The sequence below is a fragment of the Pteronotus mesoamericanus genome, unplaced genomic scaffold (genome assembly GCF_021234165.1).
Source record: "Pteronotus mesoamericanus isolate MK-2021 breed Mesoamerican mustached bat unplaced genomic scaffold, CSHL_Meso_final contig_246, whole genome shotgun sequence".
Taxonomy (NCBI): Eukaryota; Metazoa; Chordata; class Mammalia; order Chiroptera; family Mormoopidae; genus Pteronotus; species Pteronotus mesoamericanus.
The window spans coordinates 1188997-1205403 of record NW_026555104.1 but is presented as its reverse complement, the minus strand read 5'-3'; the positions used below and the strand labels follow the sequence as shown (position 1 = coordinate 1205403).

At 44.2% G+C, this 16407-nt stretch overlaps 1 protein-coding gene across 1 annotated transcript in view; it reads left to right on the top strand.

The window, feature by feature from the left end:
- PITPNC1 (phosphatidylinositol transfer protein cytoplasmic 1) overlaps nucleotides 1-16407 on the top strand; it is a 214271-nt gene that overhangs the window by 89765 nt on the left and 108099 nt on the right. The window contains exon 2 of the mRNA XM_054573056.1: nucleotides 15849-15997. Coding sequence (XP_054429031.1) covers nucleotides 15849-15997 — 149 coding nt within the window. The remainder of the gene's footprint in view (nucleotides 1-15848; nucleotides 15998-16407) is intronic.

Below are 16407 nucleotides of genomic sequence, written 5' to 3'. Positions count from 1 at the left end.
AGCGTGGGCAGTCAAGGACCGGGGTACTTGAGCCCTGGCTGCAGATCCAATCCTCAAATCTCAGCGTCCCAGTACTGACTCCTCCCTGCTTCCCACAAGTGTGCACAGTCTGAGTGCCCCATCCTGTGTTCCCAGGCAGCCGGGCCTTCCTTTCTGAGTATTTATATTTTATCATCATTCTTTGTTTATGTGTCTATTTTATCTTTCTTTGTTTATATGTCTATTTCCCTTACCAGAAACTAAGCTCCTGATTCCAGGGATTGTACTTTACCATCTTAATATCCCTGGTGCCAGGACATAATTGGTGTCCAATAAATATCTTCTAATAGATTTAATTTTTTAAAATATTGACTTGTATCATATGAAAAACTTTTCTAGGTGCTATGGGAATACAAAAAAAGTTTAAAATGTATATATTCTGAAGGAAATATTATCTGTGTGGGGAGATAAACTCAATCATACATTCATTATTCAACATTAGTATAGTATCTCAGCCCTAAAGATATCAAGGTGTATATCCCATTCTCAAGTGGCTTTCAGTCTAGTAGGAGAGACAAATACAATGATAGAAAATGAGCACAACATAATATGAAAAGTACAATGATAACAATCTCTAACCATTGTTAAAAATATATAGGAAAACAAAAATAGCCCAGTCACGGAAGAACTATCAGAGAGTGGTGCATGACCTGGTAGTTGTTAAGTGGGAGCTCAGGGTTCCTAGGGGTCACTAAGGGGACATTAAGAAATGTCCAGTGGTTCATGGTGCGTATCAGTACAACACAGGCCCAGGGAAGTCCTGTGCTAACTCGCCAGCCTAACTCTGTTTGACCTAGTGCTTCCCGCACTTGACTATGGAGCTTTTTACCTCCCACTGTGGAACAGCCTGTGGATCTTTAGTCATAGTGACTAAAGTCACTGTGGGACATGCAGGCATAGATACCATCTGTGATTAGATGGTCGCTAGCCCTTACTTAACATTATGGGGGGCATGGGCCTTTTGAGAAATTAATGGTGGGGAAAGGGATTGTGCACAATTCATGCATTTCTTGAAAGCCCCATCCAAGACACCTTTTTTATGAAAGAGAGAGAAGAGAAAAAAAGCCAATCCCAGGTAGGACGGATGTGAATGGGCAGAGACAAAAGGAGCTAGAAAAGATGGCTCCTTTTCTATGCCATTTACCATATTTTGCCATGTGTGATGCACACTTTTTTGCCCAAATTTTTGAGGGAAAAATAAGGATGTGCATTATACATGCGCATAATGATGACATACAATGGGTATAATAATCCTGTGTATAATGTGCACAAAAACGTGGGTGTGCATTATACACGGAAATATATGGTAGTTTGTGAGAGAGGGCACCATGGTGGGGGGTGGGTCAGAGGAGGACAGCCTGTGGAAGGCCTGAGACGCCTGGCAAAGAGTGAACAGACCTTAATGACTGATTGACTGTGAAGGTCAAGGGAGAGGCGAGGCTGAAGATGACTCTACTAACAAGAGCTGGAGTCATAGTAGGATTATTCGCAGAAACAGTAAAGTCACGGAGCTACAACTTCAACGTGTCAAAACCTGTGTTGTTAGTATGTTGAAATGCCTTTATTAACTAACTAGTACTAAGCCTCCCAGCTGAAAATTCATTTTAAGAATTGAATTTGCCATCTAACTGGGCATCCTACCTTGAACAGTTAAAAATCATATTGGTCTGACTTCTAATTTTAGAAGGAATCAGGCTGACCTGCATTGCGCTGTTGCTAACTGGAGCCCGTTACCTGGGTGACTAGATTTACAATATGTCAGTATGCAAATACCATCTGCCCAAGAGGAGGAAGGAAGAAGGGCCTCCCTCCTGGGAGGGGGGGGTGGTTGTCAACAGTTCTGGAAATGTCTTCCTCAGGGGATGGGATGGAGGGAAGAGAAAAGAAAGGAAAACCAGGGAAGAAGATGCAATTTTTCATTTTTAAAGCCTTTTCCTCACTGTGTTCCTACAAAGGAGTTCAGGGTTTGCCCTATGGGCCGTCTTATAACATAGACCATTAGGGATGGACAGGTGGGGTTTAGGTTGTATATTTCTTCTGGGATGGGGGTGAGGAGAAAGGGTAACATGTATCACTTCAGTTTGTCACAAAACACTCAGGGTTCAGATAATTGCAATAGCTAATAAAGCCGATAAATATGCAGGACTCTGGCCTTCCACAGTGCCATTGGGAATCAAATTTCCAATTGATCAGAGTGTATGCACTAGACTGGGCGCCCTTTGCCTTTATTGGGTGAGCTCTCAGGAAGGGTAAATGCGAGCGGAGAGTTCTCTTCCTGCACTTCAGGCTGACTGGGTGAGCAGAAGGGATTTTCTCCCATAGAATATCTATATTCAGCTCCTGTCCTGCAAATTATTCCAGGCTGGGTTTAGAATCACATTGGGAAACATTCAAATCCAAAGGCAGGGAAGTTCTCTTCCTTGTCATGAAATAACTGTCACCTCAGCTGTCAGCTACAGCAATGGCTTCCACCCACACATTTTGTGAGTCCAAACTGGATGCACTCATTACTTTTAATTTTTACTTTCACATCTCAAGGACTCGTATGGGTGGGTGTGCTTCCTTTCATTGCTGTGTGTCAGAATTTGTACAGGAGAAGTCGTTTCCAGGAGCGGGGCTCAGAACCTTGGGCTCTTGGCTTCTAATTTTGTCACCCTTGGTAACTTCTTCGACCTCCTCTTCTTGCTCTCTTTGGCACAGCTGTCTCCCACCTTAAAAAAAACAAAATAAAAAAAAAAAAAACACCACTCTTCCTAACATCAACCTAGAACTGTCAGCAGCATTCAAGAGAAAAAAAAGTTACTTTACTCATCAGAGTACTTTTCACTCGGCCTTCTAAATAAATAGCCTTCTTTTTGGATGTCAAGCAAGTGGCTGAGATTTAATGGCAGAGACAGTGGCGGGAAGATCCTGGGGCTCACTTGCCTGGGTTCAAATCCCAGCTCTCCTACTTTCTAGCTGGGTGGCCTGGGGTAGGTAAGTCAGTCTCTCTCTGCATCAGTCCATTTCTTCATTTGTCAAATAAGGTTAATAATACTACCTACCTCATAAGGTTGCTGTGAGGATTATGTACGTATAAACGCTTTAGAACCATGCTGACCCTAGTGATGTTAGCACTGTGTGGCAGTTCTTATTATTATTTCTATTGTGCATCTTTGGGGGTCCTGGGAAGTACTGAAGTTTTGCTGGGAGCAAATAAATGTCCTAGATTTGTTTGCTGGGTGTGATGTTGCCCTTCCTTCTTGCCAAGCTAGTGCCTGTTCACACACAAGTCAAGTCCCATTTTCCATGTGACACCCTCCTAGACGACTATAGCCCACACTGCTCCTCCATTCCTAACCCCTCACACACTTTCCTCCTGTGCCACGAAATTAGTGCATTTGAATATGCTCTCTTAACTTCTAATTGTCTTGTCAAGTTTAGATCTTTGTTGTCCCTGCAGAGTAATGAAAAGATGCCACGTGGCTGGATAGTTGCCCATGATATTTGTTCATTGAATATCTCCCAAGGATAAAATACAGTGACATGAGCAAGCAAGACCATACTTGTCCCATTGCTTACTCTTGGCTTTTGAAGTCACTTGTTTGACTTTGTTTCTACAAGTACTCAAAACTACCAAAAGTAAGTATGAGACATTGGTGGGAATGCAAAATGGTACAGCTGCTGTGGAAACAGCTTGAGTCCCTCAAAAGGATAAACATAGAGTTACCATATGACCCAGCAGTTCCACCCCTAGGTATCTATCCAAGAGAAATGAAAACATATGTCCACACAAAGACTCATACATGTATGTTTATAGCAGCATTATTCATAGTCGCTAAAAAGCAGAGACGATGTAAATGCCTATCAGATGATGAATGAGTGAACAAAATGGTGGTCTCTGCATATAGCAGAACTTTATTTGGTAATAAAAAAGGAAGGAAATACTGATATATGCTATAATATAGGTGAATCTTGAAAACATATTAAATGAAAGAAGTCAGTTATACAAATGACCACATATTGTATGATTTCGTTTATATGAAATGTCCAGAATAGGCAAATCCATAGAGACAGAAAGAAGATTCCTCATTGTCAGGGTCTGGGAGGAGGAAACACTAGAAATTGAGTGTTCATGGGTGTGGCATTTCCTTTTGGGATGATGACAATGTGCTGGAATTAGGTAGTAGTGACGGTTGCACAACCTTGTGAATAGACTGAAATCACTGAATTGTACAGTTTTTAAAAAGTATGAGAAACTGTCTACTACAGAGTTTAAAGTCATTTCCAAGATTACTTTTTTCAACAGCAGCCATCACCTAAAATAGATAAAAAGTGACTTCATCCACAAGAAAAACATGAAATATGCAAATTACCAAGAACGGCTTTTTCACACCAAATCTTTGAATGCAAATCATATACATTTGTTTCATAAGCAAATTCTGCAGGACTGTTTGCTGCCTTCTACATTGTGATTCTATAATTTACTACTTCTTGGCTGAGCCACCAAAATAATACTGAATGCAGCTTCTATAACAACCAGAAGTGCCTTTTCAGGTCATGCCCACCGCCACCACCCCCCCGGGCTCCTTAACGTAGTAATTCGTAGCTGCATTTTTGTGATGCCTTTTTAGAGTGACTTCACTGTTGTGAATGTGTTGGGTCTTTTTGACTTAAAAGGATTTATTGCATTGAGTTAATCTTATGTCTGCAACCAGAGCAGGGGACCCACTCCACCTTCCTGAAAAATATCCATTTCAGGTCATCAGTATTTTATCAGAAGAGTTTATTGATTGCCATTTCTGGTTTAAATAAACAATAGGGTTGAAATCTCTCCCAGGGCTATCTCAGTACTTAATTGGAAGCAGAGTTTGAAATGCCCATGCACCACCTAAAATGAACTTTACAAGAATGAGAGATCCAAGAAAGAACCTAGACTTGACTTGAAAACATCCTGTGATCACTTCACGCCCATTAGGATGGCTTTCACTTTTTTTAATGGAAAACAACGTGTTGGCAAGGATGTGGAGATATCGTGATCCTGTTCGTTGCTGCTAGGCGTACAATATGGTACAGCTGCTGGGGAAAGCAGTTTGGTGGTCCTTAAAAACTTAAACATAGGATCACTATATGATCCATAATTCCATGTCTAGGTATAACCTCAAAAGAATTGAAAGCAGCGACAAGGGTACTCATATACCGAGGTTCATAACAGCATTATCCACAATATTGCCAAAGGGTAGAAGGAACCTAAATATCCATCAGCAAATGAATGGATAAATGCAATGTGGTACATACACACAATGGAATATTATTCAGCCTTGAAAAGGCTGAATGCTACAACATGGATGAACCTTGAAAACATGCCAAGTGAAATAAATTAGTTGCAAAAGGAAGAATACATTGTATGATTTCCTTTATGTGAGGCATCTAGAATAGACGAATTCATAGAGACAGAACATAAATTAGAGGTTACTAGGGGGTTGGGAGATATTATGGCTTGCTGTGTAATGGGTACAGAGTTTCTTTCTGAAATGATGAAAACATTTGGAAATGGATGTTGGTGATAGTTGCACAACATGAACATACTTAAGGCCACTGAACTGTGAATTTTAAAATGATTAAAACGGTAAATTTTGTTATGTATATTTCACAAAAGTAAAAAATGGGGGGGAAATTCTGTGAAGAACAACACTTCCTTATTTTGTCTGCTACATTCTTGTTTCTCCCAACTCCTGGAAAATGTGGTAAATTATATTTCATTACGGCGTTGCCTAGGGGACTTGTTCCCGTCCTCCCTTATGAGGATACACAGAGCAATGAGAGGCCCACCAACTGTTGACGAGGGGGAGGACCGGGCCACCAATCGGCCTCAAAAGTACCAGTTCATAGAATCTCTCTCCAGGCTGTGAGAATGAGCCCGAAACGCAGTAGGAGCTCAGAAGATAGCTTTTTAAATGTAGCAATTTCTGGAACTGTACCCAATTGACTCTGTTTTGCCTGTCTTCATTAACTGTCTCCAGAGAGCTGCAGTTGACAACCTCGTGCTTTTGTCAATCAGTTACTGCTGTTTGTTTGTTTTGTTTTTTTTCCTTTCCTTTTAACCAAGGCTGCCATTGCTTAGGAAAATGGTATCTTCCCTGCAACCAGCCACATACAAATACAGGCTGCACTGTACCTTCCATGCGAGACCTGAGGCCTTGCCTCTAAAGTGGGGTGAAGAAAGATATAACTTTGTCTAACTCTCAGCGTTGCTGGGTAATTAGCAGAGCCCCAAACCACTTGCCACTCCAGGTAGCACTTAAGTAAGCAAAGAGGTTCTGTGACTTTCAAATATTACTGAGATCTTGTTATTCTAGGCATGAAGTGGCTTGAATAACTCTTTGAAAACATGCAGAACTCCCATTGTTCAATTGCACAGGAAGCAGCAAGTGCTTCTCTTTGCATTGTTTGCCTTTCTGTTCTCACAAGGTCTCAAAGACACTAAAACTAATTGCTGTGATTCATATGAGTATATTTGTGCTTTTATCCACTATTACAGTGTCCCTTGATGCTACCGGTCATTTTCTTAAAGGATCGATCGGTGCCATAGGTTTCCCAAACAGGGGCTTTTCTCATGCTGGGAAGCCGCTGCTACTCCCATAGTAGATAGGCCTCTCTCCTGGGAACACCTTTGACTATGAGGCCAAGGTTAAGGAGGTGTGCATTGACAAAGGGGGGTGGCGAGGAGATGCTGCAGTTCACACTTCCTAGGAAAGCTCTGTCTCAATTTTATCCTTTTTAACCTTGTGAGTGGCTGTGGGTTTATGTTCCATAGTAAACACCAGCAAATTGACTGCTTTCTAAAGGTCAGGCCTGTCACCAAACCTCTCCATTTACTTGGGTTGCGGTCAGTGTCACATTTCTTGGCAAATGATTCGATGACTGACGTAACCCTTAGGTTCCTTGAGCATGTAGCCTAATGTCTTCAAGGTGGAACTCCTCAGGAACCCTCCTCTTCACCAGACAAAGTCTTTCCTGGCCTTAGCTCTTTCCTCCAGCGTCTCCAGGGCCCGCGCACACCAAAGCCTTGTTGAATGCACAGGACTCTCCAGAACCGAGACTGTCCCCACAACCAATTCATTGCGTGGAGAAATCCCATGTTCTGCCACAAGGGCCCGTGATATTTGTGGTATTGAGTTGAGTTCCAGTGGTTCCTGTCTTTGCTCTCTTTGTGATTCTTCATGGTGCTCACTAATGGCCGATATGTGTAACTTCTTAATAAATACAAGGGAGGACACCTCCTACTTCAGCCCATGCTTGTAAAGCTGCCTATGTGTGTGGCAGCTGATCATTTTGGCTTTTCACTTGGGGCATCAATGAGTTCTCAGGATTAGAATACCACCCCCCAAGGGCAAACCAGTGTTAGAAGGAACAGACACCATGCGCTCTCTTACTTTTCATGTACTACAAAGAATATTGGCACCCTCTTGTATTTGGTCAAGTATATTCCACTCTTAGACCATGAGAGCGCTGGAAACGATTTGCAGTCTTGCAGCAGCCACAGGCATAGAGCTACGTTCACACCCGCACAAAGCTTATCCTGAGCCCTTGGCATTGAGTTGCCATATTTTATTCAGTCCAAAACTGAGGACGGGTTAAGTATCAGTGTACGACGCTGTTTATATTAGTTTGTCACAAAAGGAGAATTTTTTGAATTAAATGTCGATAACCCAGCTCCTACTTAAATCTCTTTATCAGCTTTCTCGTTCCCACATCCTGGCATAATGACACAGGCATTACGTAAACAAGACACCTCAGAGGGCTGCTTATAAAAATCCAGGAGAAAAGATAAATGTGTGATGGTGCACTGATAGCCCGAAATATGAGCTGCAGGTTTGTATTTTATTTGTGGGATCGGATATTGGTTTTCATGGTTTATTGACCTGGCAGGGAGAGATCTGACAAAACACCGAAGAACTTTCCACTTTTTTTTTTTTTTTTTTTTTAAACCTCCTTGTCTACATGGAGAAATCAGGACTTTGAATTAAAGAGCCAGAGACTGGGCGGTTAGTCAGTCCGGTCCTTGCAGAATCCAAATCAAATCCAGCTCTTGTAGGTAAAAATACACACTACCTTCCCAATGGAAAAAGGAATTGGAACAATGTCTTGCTCTCAGGCAGATCCCCAGGACGAGGAGGCAAGTGGAAAGGCTGGGTCGTGCGCTCTGACAGTTATGTTCAGAGAAGAGCTGGTGTTCTCATTACCCCCTGTTAATGTGGCAGCATCACGGTGCGTTTGTATTCAGTTAATCACTCCTTCCCCTGTGTCAGGGCCTTTGTCTGCAGCATGTCACAGTCAGCACCGTGTTGCTTAGGAGCATCAGCAATGTGAATTCTCCAGAATGCTAATATTAAAGACATTCAAATTTAGGGCGCAGTGAGCCCGACAACGCCCCGACATGGCAGGAATAGGGGCATCTTGTGCAGCACTGTCTGCGAGGGAGGCCATAAACTAGCTCTGCTGTCTGCTCGGCACGCCACTTTCAAACCCAAGAGCCATCAGGTATAAAAGTCCCTGTCCTTTAAGAAATTTTTTTTCATAACCATAAAAAAGAATCATTGTCGGTGACCACCTTTATGAAGCAGGTGAGCCACACTCACTGAAAAATGACATGTTCCCAGGCTTTAAAAAATTTTGTGATAAAATATACATCCCATAAAATTGACCACTTTCAACGTTTTTTAAATGTATAACTTGAAAGCATTTGTGTTGTACAGCCATCATCATCTCTAGACCATGCTCATGATCCCAGACTGAAAATCTGTACCCCCTAAACCCTAACCCTCCAGACCCCCAGCAGTTGCCGTTCCACCTTCTGCCTCTCTGAATGTGACTATTCTAGGGACCTCCTCCCATAAGGGGGAGTTCCCAAGCTTTTTATGCTGTTTTGAGAAATGTTTGATCTGACTGCCATCTGATAGGATTTTTACGGAAGGAAAGGCGGACGGTCAGGTTTCCTTTGGTTTTCGCCTCGTGCGGGTGTATGGCAGGTGCCTGTTCTCTCACCCTGCGTGGCACCGCAGCGTCCCAGGGAAGCGAGTGAAACAGGGCTTCTCGGCCCGGTCAGGCGGGTTTCCAGACCAAAGGAGCAGTTGCTTCAGAGGTTCATGTACAGTTTTATATTTTATGCAGCATTTTAATTTGTAAGTTTTTTCTCACTTGATTATCACCATGCCCTGTGAAGTATTTTGCTAGTCCCATTTTAATGATAAGAAACTGTGGCTCAGATAAGTAAATTATCTAAGGTTACAAAACTAATCAAAGGTAGAATCAGGACTTCAGCTCCATGTTTTCCATTTTAAAACCCCAGGGCTTTCCACCGCAGCACACTGTGAACAATTATCGCCTCTCCGGAGGGCCAGATAATCGCCAGTCTTCTCCAAATATATCCCTGATTACCAGCGCTCCGCGGTGCTAGCACAGGAACACATGGAAACCTTGGGCTTGGCCCTGCACCCGACCAGCCAGCCTCGGAGTCTTGGTGTGACATAGCGGCCTGACTCCCAGTGCCCGCGGGACTAGATAAGGGTCTAGACCAACACTGTGTAATAGAAATAAGTGAGCCACAAATGGGAGCCGCGTACATGATTTTAAATTTTCTAGTAGCCACATTTAAAAGTGGTAAAAAGAAATAGGTAAAGTTAACTTTAAGACTATACTTTAGTCAATACAGTATATCCAAAATACTATAGTTTCAATATGTAATCAATATAAAAATGGTTAATGAGCTGTTTTACCTTTTTTTAGGGGGGGGTTGTTATCAAGTCATCAAAATCCAGTGTGCGTTTTATACTTACAGCACACTAAAATCAGATGCTAAATTTTCAGCAGAGGTATTGGCTCTGAATTTAGATTTCATAAAATTTCCAATTGAAAAAGTAAATTTACATACCCAAGCAAACATATGTAAAGGTGTTCCAACAGGTGAATTGAGTGTCAGTTTTTATATTTAAAGTAATTAAAATTAAAGAAATTTTAAAATTAAGTCCCCCCATTCCACAGACAAAATTTCAAATGCTCACTAAACACATACGGCAAGCAGCCACCGTACCTGGCAGCACCGGTCTAGGGGAACAGCGAGGGCTGGCCCCACTGGCCCCAGCACCAGTGAACTTGAATGAGGGTCAGCGAACGTTCTTTGTAACGAGCCAGATAGTAATATTTTTGACTTTGCAGACCATACAGTCTTCAGTGTAACTACTCAACTCTGCTGTTGTGTGTGAAAGTAGCCACAGATTGAATGAGCTTGGCTATGTCCTAATAAAACTTTATTTAAAAAGCAAAAAATAAAATAGTTTGTTGACTGCTGGAATGGAACATTTCCCCCAGTGCCTTAGCTGTGCTGTGGGAAAACCGCTAGCCTTTTGAGACAAGGGTGTTAAAATCTGGACTCATTGTATCTCTCTTCCTGTGTGTAATTACAATTTGGGCATGACTTGGCATGAAGACTGCAATGCACCCGAATCCTGCATGATGTTCTGTCCTTCAAATGCTTCCTTTAGCAGGCTCCTTGGCTTCACTGTGCTTTGAGGTCCGTGTATTGAGAGTGGAGAAGGCTGGAAGAAAGAGTTTAAACAAATGCATTCATAGTGCTATGAATAATGTGAGAACCTCCCAAGAATAACCAAATGGTATCACTCTCTACTAGAGCGGGAGAAAGACGGGAACCACACACATTCCATAGGTGGGGAAAAATACATGCTACCATGTTTGGTCACAGGATAGGTGTGTCTCCGTGGTCGTTAGGTTATGTGACATCCATCCGTTTTGATGGTGAGGCCTGCCTTCTGGGCGCAGTCAGATCACCAGGAGATGACTCTCTCTGCAGTCAGTGATGCTTATTGCAAAGCACAGGCCCCCACCTTTCCTATCACGAAGTTTGGAAATGGAATTGGGACTAATGGAGGAAGGGAAAGGGACAGGGACAGGGATGGGATGGGAGGAGACAGGGACTGGCTGGAAGGGAGCCAGATGACTGCCTCTTGGTCCTGCGGGTGGGAAATATAGGAGGCTGGCTTGCAGAGATCGCCGAGGCTCGCAGTTGTCGGGAGCGGTTGAGTGAAAATCAGTCTTAGGAGTTCTGTTGAGCCTGAAACTTTCGGCCCGCTAGTTCTTCTGGCAAGGATGATGTTCACAGTGTTATTGGTGCTCCGTTAATTATTCTTTCCCTTACTCAGGAGTTTTGGCCTTTTCAAAAGTCAGGGTTGGAGGCTCATCTGTGTTAAGTTGACTGTGCCCAGCCACAGAGTTTGCAAAGTGCAGACTGACAAAACCACTCAGCTTCTCCCGGCACTTTATGCATCTCTGCCTTCTCTCACATTCTGCAGTGCTGGGTGCCACTGGGAGAGCTCTGAATCCTCATGAGGTTCTTTGACGATGGAGATAATTACTTGAGGTAGCTGTTCTGACGGTGGCTCATGTGGAGGCCCAGCCCTGCAGCGTGGAGCTGTCTCTAACCATGATTGCCTGGAATGGTGATTATCCAAACTCTGGAATTATAACAATAGATTTTACAAAGTTAGAGCATAATTGCTCTGCCATTTCATATGTGAGCACAGTTTAAATAACTTTGATCTTTCAAATGATATCAGACTTTTGTTATTCATCTTCTAAAGCAGCAGGGTTCAAAGGCAGTGGCTCTGAATGATCTCCCCTTTTTAATCACGGTGATGATGGTCCCCCCTCTTTAATCACAGTGAGGTTTTGATTTGTTGAAGCAATTCACCTGTTAGAGAAATAAGGGCTGAAGTTGGGTGGAGAAGAAAGAGTACAGACCTATGGTGTTAAATCCCAGCCCTGCCACCAAGAAGCCTCACAACAAGGAGAGTCTCTAACCTCTCTGAGACTTACCTTCCTCCTCTGAAAATACCTATCTGCATGAGTTGTCATATCAAGACTGAACATAAAGCCCCTAACTTACTGGCAGTCATTAAACTGTATTCTGTCACCACGACCACCACCACCATCATCAATTCTGTCACCAGTTCTCTGGCTTCAAAGTCTTCAGAGTCCTGAGTCTTTGGATTTGGCAGTGTTCATTTGACACACGAGTTTGTCTGGAGTTGGTGATCAGGGACATGCTATTTTCACTGATTAGGGATGGAGCTTTGCAAGAAATGAGCATTAAAGAAGAAGCAGGCCACCTAAAGATGGAACATTTCGGCCTGGGCACCGTCTTATACTGAGCAAGCCCTAATTAATGCCTCACCGTTCCCTCACCCAGTGGCGCTCAGCATTCAGTGTGCATTCGAGGGACATTCCCAACTCCCCTCTCCCCCAGAGTCTGAATGGAAAAGGGCTGAAATGACCTAGGATTCAACATTTTTAGGACTGTGTCAGATGCTCTTGAGGCAGGTGGTTCCTGGACTGTTTGTCTTGTCCTTTTCCCCCAACTGAGAAATGCATGAGTCTGGGAGTCACTTTGTGGTTTATGAAAACAACAAAACCTTTGCTTCTAGGTGGCCCTGCTCCATTGGCCACAACCAGCCAAGCAGGCCTGATGTGCTTGGGAAGGAACGAAGTGACTGCTTCAGAGCCCTTGACCATCTCAATGTCTGGGCTTGAGTGTCCTGCCACCCCCGCAATGTCACCCACACCTCTGCATCCAGCATCTGTCGGTCGCTCCCGGACTGACGCTATCTCAGTGAGCTAAGCTGATGTCTGCCCTGCACTAGCTCACTCTGGAGCCCCGGGAATGATCAATGAGGCTGGGCAGCGGGGCCCTCAGCTGCGCACCCGTGAATCAGCCGCTGGCTGCCTCGGCCTTTCCCTGCTCTGTGGAGCAGGAAGCACTTGAGCCGAGGGCAGCCAGGGCTGACTCGCGTCTGGCTAATGGCTTTTCTGTGTCATGCATCGTCCTTGATCCCCTGTATTTTTTCATAGGTGAGTGGGTTGGAGCCCCTGAGGACCACCCAGTGGTAGACATGTCCCTTCTGCCAAATCACCCCCAACAAAAGCCCTTAACAGAATTTTGGTTTAGGAGTAACTGCTTCAGAAGCAGAATCAACACTTTCTAAAAAAATTTTTTGAGATGAAAATCATGTAACATAAAACTAATCACTTTCAAGTCAATTCAGTGGCATCTAGTGTATAATGGTGTTGTGCAATCACCGCCTCTGTCCAGATCCGAAACACTTGTATTATCCTGAAAGGAAGCCCCATCCCGTGCCCACTGTGTTAGTTGGCAAGGGCTGCTAAGGGTAATAAAGCACCAAAGGCTGGGCGACTCCAGCAACCAGAGGCTTATGGTCCCACCGTTGTGGATGCTGTTAAGTCCAAGATCAAGGTGTCAGCATGTGGGGCTGGCTTCTTCTTAAGGCTGTGAGGGAAGGATTTCTTCCAGGTCCGTCCTTGACTTGCAGATGGCTGTCTTCTCTCTGCACTGATTCACCTCACCTCCTTTCTGTGTGTGCTGTGTTCAACTTACCTCTTTTTATAAGGACACAAGTCCTAATGGATTTAGTGCCTGCTCTTATGTCCTCATTCTAACTTGATTACCTCTATCAAGGCCCTCTCTCCAAACAAGATTGCCTTCTTAGTTACTGGGACTTCAACATGTGAATTTTGGAAAACAATTCAACCCATAACACCCACTAAGCATCACTGTATCGGTACTTTATTTTTTTTTTTTTTTACGGTTGAATAATGTTCCATTGTAGGTACACACTTATTTTTTGAACACCAAGTTCTAAGCAACTGGTGAAACCTTCATCCCTGCCCCTGGGCAGCTGAGTATTCCATTGCAGGCTCGCGTGCCCCTCTGCGTAAGGTGGGCTATGGCTCTCAGGGGTGTATTGCACAGACCTGAATCTGTAAGCTTTTCCTTACTGTCTTCCTCCCTGAAAGAATGTTAGTCTTTGTGAGCAAAAGTAAGAGTAAAGGTTTATTAAGGGGAAGCAAGGTCGTGTTTCTTATTCCAGAAATTGTTTGTTTTTTTTTTTTAATTATTGATTTTTAGAGAGGGAAGAAGGGAGAAAGAGAGAGAGAGAGAGAAATCAATTTGTTGTTCCACTTACTTACACGTTTATTGGTTGATTCTTGTATGGGCCCTGACCAGGGATTGAACCCACAACCTTGGTGCATCAGGCCGACGCTCCAACCAATTTAAGCTACCTGGCCAGGACTCCCAGAAATTGTTTTAAAAATAGATTTTATCTTTGATTTCCCTCTCTCCTCTTCCCACTCCTGTCCTCAGAGTTCTCCCTTCTCTCAAGCATATATATACTCATGTTAAAAATATTTTCATAAAAGAATAGGGGTGATAAATGGTGACACTTGACTCAAGGATACTTGACTTTGGGTGGCAAACAAACAGTACAATATACAGATGAAGTATTACAAAATTGTACAGTTGAATCCTATGTGATTTTAATAACCAATGTCACCCCTATACATTTAATAAAGATTTTTTAAAAGACATTTAAAATGCTGACCTTCCTAGGCATGAGTGTGGCACAGATAGGGAGCATTGCCCTTAGAGCAGACCCACCTGGCTGCTGCTCTCATTGTCATGGTTACTGGGCCTTGTCCCTCGGGCTGGCCTCAGACCAGGGCTGTTCAGATTCTCCTCACACTCCCCTCCCTGTACCTGCCTCAGAGTGATGTGTGTGTCCTTTCAGCTTTGAAGCTGATCGCACCATTGTCTTGTGCATTTCACCTGCCCCTTTAATTTAAAATCTGTTTGTCTCTGGTATGTGTGTAGACAGGAGACCTGCATCCTGGCTGGCCTGGGCTCGTCGGGGAGCAACCCCGAACTGTCGCTGGCTTGTTGCAAAGGCAGGACCCTTTCCCCCACTCTATCCCAGGGGCTTTGGTAACACTGACACTGTGTTGTGTTACACCCAATCCGTGGGGAGAACCACAGCAGGGTGGCACTGTCCTGCCTCTAGACTCTTCCCTCCTTCCTATCTCTTTTCCCCTCCGTCAAATTAGTTTTGCCACCCTGGAAATTCACTGAGTGAAGAAATGTGTGCCGGCCCCAGGGTTTTCAGAGAGGCGGGAAGGAGAGTGGAAGGGCTTGAAAATTAAGGCAGTACAGAAATTGTTCACATTCTGTGTTATTCCATATTATCATTTTCATACAAACACAAGTCGCTTCTGGGACCTTGGGCTGGAAGGCTCCACACTGTTAATGGAGTTGGGTGAAAAATAGTTAAAGATGCTGTAGATTTTCCTTGTTTGTGGATCAACCTTTGGAACACAGGTTCACCCTGCTGGGGCCTGATGAGCATCTGGAGTTTTTCAAAGCCTCCAGGTGATCCTAATGTCCAGCTACCTTTGAGAGCTGCCATCCTAGGGGGCAGAGGCCTCCAGGAGAGTTTGAACATTTTGTAAGAGGTGATGGAAGAGACAGGTGACATCTAATCCTCTTTTGCCCAGCAATTCAGTTAATTAGGCAGAAAGAACACACCTTGGCCTCTGTTTTGCTGAGAAAAATAGGACCTTAGTTCCACTTAACCCTGTAGGGCCAGCATGGGAAGAGATACTCCTGTGTTCCCACCTTCCTGCTGCTACCCATGGGTTGGTGGGGAGCCAGACTCAAGGTGATTGCCAAGGTGACGCAAAATGTTCACAGGAACATGTAGTTTCTACATTCTGCTCACGACTCCCAGTCCTCCTGGCTCCCGAGCAAAAGTAACATCAGACCCATGTGTCTGCTGTCTTTTCTGAGCAGAGAGTGCTGATATTAGTTGTGTGCAGCACCGTTGATGCCCCGGGGGCAGGGGCGGAAGGGGAGGCCATTTTCAAAGGCAAGCAGTCGGGCTGACCTCTGTGTCTGTGTTTTGTAGTACAAAATCGGACAGCTGTACATGATCAGCAAGCACAGCCATGAACAGAGCGACCGAGGGGAAGGGGTGGAGGTCGTCCAGAACGAGCCCTTTGAGGACCCTCACCACGGCAATGGGCAGTTCACCGAGAAACGCGTCTATCTCAACAGGTAAGTGGTGGCGACTGGTGTACCACCTCCGGGCTCTCTCACCACACGGGGGCCCCTCCCACCTGGCCCCACCTCAGGCGTGAGGTTGGTGCGGTGACCAGGATAAAAAGGTGACTTGGAAAGTCTTTAGTTCCCCCCTCTGTGTCCACAAGTCTAGTTGTTTGCAACAACAGAATTCCCTGCGGTCTGTAAGATAGTCCTCAAGTGCATTTCATTACAAGGAGCTTTCCCCTTAGCTTTCCCACGCCTTGAGTGACAGGTTAAGATGAAATCTGATTGTAAGGAGTAAAGAACTCTGTCTTCTCCTTTGCTTCAGGGTTAGCAGTAGGAGAAGGCTTTGCCTGCAAGATGTAGAGAGGTGTTGAAGGTAGCAGTGTGCCATGGGAGCCTGGACTTGGGAAGGTTTCCAC